Below are 6,669 nucleotides of genomic sequence, written 5' to 3' on the forward strand. Positions count from 1 at the left end.
ACGATACAGACGTCCGCCTGAATTTCTGTTGATAAACAAATAAAATGGCGGAACTTTGTTGACAGCTGACACCAAAAGTCGACGAGATTTTTGTCTTGTGAGCGTTCTACCAGGAAGGCTTTTGTTATTAGCCCCATCAACAGTACAACGTAGAGGGCACGCTGTAAAGATAAATACAGAAACCGGTAAGCTACTAATCTACTAGTTACAGGGGTGGCAAAAAGGGAAAAAATAATCACGTTGCATCCAAGCACGATACATTCAAGTCGATAGCCATATTCTGGTCCATTATGTATGCTAAATATTTTAAGCTGATTATTAATTTATGCCAATGTCAGAGAAGGCATTTATGAGAAAAAGTGGCTATACATTTTGAAAGGATTTTATCTAAATTTAGGTGGATGACTGAGTTGTTTTGTTTTTCACTGTTCCGATATTATATTTCACGTAAATTTACAGCTAAAAATATGTCGTTATTATTTTGACTATTAGCACTTTTCAAATCGGTGGAGCTCATTTATTCGTTGAGAAAAACTAATGGTATATTTAAATATCCACAGCAGCTGTGGTTGATAAACAAATAAAGTGATTTCTTTAGTAATTTTTACTTTATGATAGATTATTATTTTTTTTTTCGTTTCGTGGATAGATATTACGCTGTTGCCGGCAAACTTTGAAATTGAATCAATATCGAACTAGTTGGATTAACGTGATAATTTTTAATGTGCTAAAAGCTCTCTTTTATTTTTTAACACATTTGTTCTAGCGCTCCGATAGCTAATGACAGCCATATATTTACCATTAGAATTTTCTTGTATATTTTTCTTATTTATGGTTTCGCCGAGTAAATCGGTACTGTGATATGTTTGTATAGCAATTACTCTTTCTATAACGTCAAAAACCCCATAATACACGGATTTGGATGGGAAGAATAAGCGGGCTGAAACCAGCGTTGGACACATTTTTGCTCAATGCAAAAAGCGATTGAAACACGACAACAGGGTCTCACGTTAACGTCAAATAATCAGACTGCGTGCTTTTGATTGCCGTGCCAACGGCCGTTGAGTCTTTTGAACAACACGATATAACGGGCTGCATTCATTGAATCCGGGCATCTCAGAGTAACAAAGGCCATGGAAATCCATGTTCTTTAGCACTATTAGTCATTAACCCTGTATAAACAAATCCTTAGAATCATCTGTTTCATTCATGCCACCATGAGGAGTCTAACTTGTCGGGAGTTATCTGGGATTTCTCTAACAGACATAGAACGAAATGGTAACCATACAAGCAACTAGTAACCTTAATAACAGTATTTTTTTCTCGTTTCTTATTTTTCTGAATATTAAAATCCTTGATAATTTTGGCCAACGCAAGGATTTAAGCTAGCGTGGCAGTATGCTGGTTAGTTGTCTTTATTGGCTGAGATAGCCGCCTGTTCCGCCAGCCATGCGTCTGATTGTTCGTCACCATTCTTATCTTGTAGTGTTTGCGTAGCGTTCGTCCCTTGTGTTTTTCAGGGTGGGGCTTCAATGATTCTAACAGATATCTGTGCTCGATAGAGATTAGAATAGATTACGCATTTCTAACAAATTGAAAGTGATTTACAGGTTGCAAGATGCCCGTGCTCGGCCACGAAGCCAACTGCCCTTCAGGAAAGGAAAGCGATAATTTTGTCGTTGCTCGGTTGAGGGCGTGGTATCATTCGCTACCACCGTATTCGATGGCGTCCCTCACGCGATTTTACCTGCCGCTTGCCGGAGCAGTGAGCTATTGCGCTTTTTCGGTGAATGTATTCGTGCCGCAACTCTTCAATAGGTGTGTCACTAATCCGCAGCAGGATCTGTTTGCTATCAGAAATGCTTTGCATATCGTTTGAGTATCCATACACATACTTTTTTCATTCCGTAATATGAGAAATGTAATTATCAAATTAGCTTTCATTCAGTCCATTTCAAGTCAAGGTGTCCGGGTAACAACTTTCAGACTAACTATGTCTCTGTATATATCTGCTGTTGTCATTATTTTAGTACGGTTCCTATCGAAATGATGGAAAAAAAAGGCCATTAGCCTCCGGCAACGTTCACAATGGCATTCATCTAGCAACACTCAAAATGCATATTCCATTGATCTTCTTAAATTTGCTTTTATGTATTTCTAATTGATAAACTATACAGAATCTTCCTTGATTTGACCAATAAATATGTATGTGAAAAAATGTATTTAGAACCTTCAAATGGCCATACCTGGGCAAATTTTGCTTTTAATCGTTGCACGGCTTTCTTACTTCGTGGAATATTTTGAGTCGCAGATAAAATGCAAATCTTACGTAAATATACTTTACGTATTGTCTCAAATCACCCTGGGAGTGATAAGTAACGGGGACGTCCCGAAATTTTATTCAAAGCCCTAGTTATCATCAAATATTTGCTATCATCTTCGAGTCTGAGTGTCGCGCGATCACACTAAACTCACATTATTCACAAATATATAAGAGTTTCGATAAAATATTATAAGCTAAATGACAATTCAGATGTCGGAATGAGACTACTATATTATTTAGAATAGAATGTGGAAATACAAATATACGTGTTCCCAAGCGTTTTTAACAGTTTCCTCCGACAGAATTTAATAACAGAGAACAAGCATTATTCTTTCGCAAATCACCCGACAAAGTGTGACTCTCTGCGCACACTTCGCTTACCTAAGTTATTAACAATAATACCTTCTAAAATTTAGCATCGCTCACTGAAATCTGAAAAATAGATTTGGTTGGAAATGTCGATGAAAACCATCTAGACACAAAACTACGAATAAAACTTCTTGCCCATATGGGCATTAAGTTTTTTGGATGAACAACTCTTGTCAAAGAATGACAACTGGAGCAAAGCTCATTAACAAACTTGAACTTTTTGCAAATGTATTCTCGCTCTCATTTTAGGCCCTTACTCTACGGGCGAATAATGCAAAATAATAGGAATGTATTCAGTCTAAGCGTTATAAATTAACTCACTCATGTTTTAGCAATGGAAATTCGAGTGTTTACGATATATAGTCTATGAAAAGACTATGTGTTTATGCGGTCCTCTCATATTGGCTTTGCGGAACCATAACACAGAAGATATCACTTCTAAGTACGTTGTTAACTTCATTTCAGATTTGTCCCATTTACATCGTTCAGCACGAATAACTTCTTCCTGCTCAATTCGCACTTAGGAGTTGGACTATACATCTTTTATCGGCGACATCTGTCAAGACTGGCTCTATCTCAGCGCACCGTGTACACAATCTACAACAGCGTACTCTTCAATCTTGGCTCAGTGTTGCTGTGGGCCTTTATGAAGGATTTGATTCCATCGAATGGAATCGCGCGGTCATGCTTTGCCATGTCAAGCTCGATAACATTGCTGAACATCGGCATGGAATACTTGGACCATGTTGACGCCGAGTACCGTCTTTGAGAGTCGAGGCTTCATAATCATTTATAAATTTGATAAGCCAAACCGAAGTTGATCTTTTGTGAAGAGTTAACTACATGATCAAGATCTAGTAAGGGGTTTCAATTACAAGGATGACGTAGAAATGGAACAAGTATCCAATGTTCGATACGTGGACTAGCCTACAACGGAGATGTATAATGAAGTGCGAAAGTGCTATTGGGTTTGACATAGCCAGTTATCGTATGTAGACAGATATCTACAGGTGCAGGCTGCTACATCTTGCATCAAGATGCTCTACCTATGTGAACGAAGCGGTCGTAAGATTGCCAAAGTGTCCGATAAAGCCAATTGCTTGAAAACGTGTTCCAGTTACAATAAGGGCCCATTACTTGTTACTTGTGTTCACACTTTGTTTTGATCACATGGTTTAAGAAATTAATTTTAATTATTAAGGTTATCATGGTGATACTCAAGTGTAAACCTTTTCAGCGATCCTCGACTGGGTTGCAATTCGATTATATAGACATTTTTCGTGATCTTGAATTATTTCTTGCTTCTATAGCGGGTCCACTCGCTTGCAATGGACACGCTCGCTGAAGCTAAAGCAACTTGGTTTGTCAGTTGATTTATTTCCATTTCAAGAGCAAACAAACAAATAGGAACGCATAATGTTTTGTTGAACTAGATACGGGCCCAGATCAAATTAAATCTATGAAAACTAGGTACGGTAACGCAAGTCGTACGTTTTATTAGGAAGCAAATTGTATTCACACAGCATAGATAAACCGCTATATGCCATAGAAAAAAAGGCTATTGCATTGAGTTAAAATGAAAATAATTTTATGTTAAGGTGATTATTTATTTTACATAAAAGAAATAGAAATCGACACGTCAATTACACTAGCTCTTATAGCTAATATAACTTAAAAATCTTTACTTACCTAATTATTAAATCTTGGAAGTCGCTTAGAAGGCGAAGGCTGATACCAAAATCAGTTTCACAAACTAATTTAAATAATAGTTGAAACAAACTAATCACCCGCAATGCAACCTCGATCCACTCGCAAAGTTAATATAAAATCATATTAAGTGGTTCTTTTCACATCAGTTATGAGAAAACTACTGCACTCCGCTTCGTATTTTTGCATCGTAGTTTTATTTCAGATCTTTCAAGTTCGTTGTGTGTAGCTCAACCTGAAGTCTGCCGTAAGCATTCAACTGCTTTGTTAATTTTTTAAAATTATTTTATTTTTTTGTTGTTTTAGACATATTTATGTGAACGATATTGTAGAACGTACTTGGTTATAATGAAAAGCAAGTCTATAGAACAATTTAAGTAATAAAAATACTTCATAAAGAAAAGGCAAGTGATAGCATTTAAGAAATATGGTTTTCAAAGCAGGCTTGAAGTAGTCGCCCACTGTCGAAAGTGTTTATTGCAACATTCATTTAGCATTATTAAATCACATAATTTAGGGAAAGTCTGGCGCGGACCTGCACAGACATATATATTATAACGCACTGCCCAATATGTGCGTGTTTTATCTAATGGAAAACATTTAAAATCTTCGTAATGAATAGCTCAAATGGATCGGATACGAGATAGAGGACCCCTAGACATGACTACATACTAGAAATAAGCGTCAGTGCAGACATGCCAGAATTATGATAATCTCCGATGAATGCAACACATGCCACCGGTGGGTACTTTTTCCCTTGTTGACCTATATTTCCTTTTTGCCAATCGCATATATTTATTTCGCGCATTGTAAAAATTGTATTTATATTTGGTGTCCTTTTAATACCGTTCTTAAACTGTCCGAACGACCAATAGCTGACTACCGAGATGCAGACAAAATTCCCGCAACGACTTCTGTTTGTTACATTTACCTACTATTTGTCTTATTTCGTATATCATTTCTTTGCGTCGTGTAATATCAAATGCAACTGGGACACTAACAAGGAATCAAAGAAAGAGGCGCCAGTTTTGAGAAATTAATATTGCGACCGTGTTAGATAGGAAATAGGAAATCGGAAAAATACGGACTCTCTAGGGCGGTTGAGCGGTTGACGAGGAGCGGCGTGTGTGCCACGGAAGGGTGGTACAGAATTTTTCTACCTATCGTTAATTTAAATATAACCGTAGAATATCTCGCTGCATATATCGCAGTAAATTATAAATAATGCTAAGTGAATGTTGGAGCACCTTGGTCTGTAGACGAACGCCTTGAACACCCATTAAGAGCAGTATTTTGGGCTTTATGAACTGCTATAAGTCATGATTGCTTAATGGAAAGAATATAGCTTTTGTTTCGATCAGTTGTTTCCTACTCGACAATTTAAGCGAATTTGTCTGAAGCGTCAGGGTGGCCGATCTCATGAGATCAAAAGCATGAATATACTTCTCTGTTAGTTATATTGATTTATAACAGTTAATAATAGTTTTGAGGTAATTAGCCGATGCTAGATATCTAGAAACAAAGGCTGTATGATCCGTAAGCCAACCAATAAACTGTTAACAATAAGTAACAAGAATGGCTCTAGCAGGCGAAAACAGCACAAATAAATGTACGAGCCTAGTTATTGCTAAGGTCCATATTTACGTTGACCCACTCTCACGTCCGAAGATTGATTCAGTTGAGGTATATTATTGACGTCAATTAGAATTACACACAACGCCAAGTACTAACTCCGAAAAGAGATAAGTGATGTTCATACACCAACGTGTACAATAAAGGATGTAAGATACGATTAACTGCAAAAAGTAGACTCATTTTCAACTGCAACATTTAACATTAATCTGATAAATCAACATTCGAAATGCATCGATGCTGAGAATCACGTATATGGATATTGTAGGTGCGGACTTGAGCAAGCTGCTAGACTGGTTACCATGAGGTCCCTACAAGGGTATATAGGTCATTTGAGAGCTTAAATACACCGCGCAACTACATTCAGACAAGGCTGATACATTACGCTGCATATTCGGAATCATGCTATGCAAGTCATTGCCTACTGGAAGGCAAAAAAAAAGACGAAAGTGGGATGGACCTGGATATCTGGGAGTAGCATGAGCAGCTCAAGGCTTTACTTCTACCTGCCTGTTGAACCTGTACGATGGGTTCTGAGAACCTATAGCGGACACTTCGTAGTTTAGAAAGAACGTTTGCATACGAGAACTTCATAAAGGTATGCTTTTGTTCGAAGCTGACAAATGATCAACCTCCAA

General features: G+C 37.4%; 1 protein-coding gene across 2 annotated transcripts; it reads left to right on the plus strand.

The window, feature by feature from the left end:
• Positions 1-36: 36 nt before the first annotated feature.
• LOC111251798 (uncharacterized) lies at positions 37-6,204 on the plus strand. 2 transcript variants are annotated; one of them, XM_022808821.2, is made up of 3 exons: positions 37-185; positions 1,611-1,818; positions 3,158-6,204. In XM_022808821.2, the coding sequence occupies exons 2-3, from the start codon at positions 1,619-1,621 to the stop codon at positions 3,459-3,461; spliced, it is 504 nt and encodes a 167-aa protein (XP_022664556.1). In that variant the 5' UTR covers positions 37-185; positions 1,611-1,618; the 3' UTR covers positions 3,462-6,204. The 2 variants fall into 2 exon arrangements, with proteins under 2 accessions (XP_022664556.1, XP_086845363.1); XM_086989237.1 differs by having other exon boundaries at positions 49-185; positions 1,601-1,818.
• Positions 6,205-6,669: the final 465 nt, after the last annotated feature.

The sequence above is a fragment of the Varroa destructor genome, unplaced genomic scaffold (assembly GCF_002443255.2).
Source record: "Varroa destructor unplaced genomic scaffold, Vdes_3.0 BEIS01000005.1, whole genome shotgun sequence".
Lineage (NCBI taxonomy): Eukaryota > Metazoa > Arthropoda > Arachnida > Mesostigmata > Varroidae > Varroa > Varroa destructor.

What these genes read in the sequence shown, in the direction of transcription:
- LOC111251798 (XM_022808821.2), top strand. Translation starts at nt 1,619, where the DNA reads ATGCCCGTGCTCGGCCACGAAGCCAACTGCCCTTCAGGAAAGGAAAGC. An exon ending in GTGCCGCAACTCTTCAATAG is followed by an intron (nt 1,819 to 3,157) that starts GTGTGTCACTAA and finishes ACTTCATTTCAG; the next exon opens with ATTTGTCCCATTTACATCGT.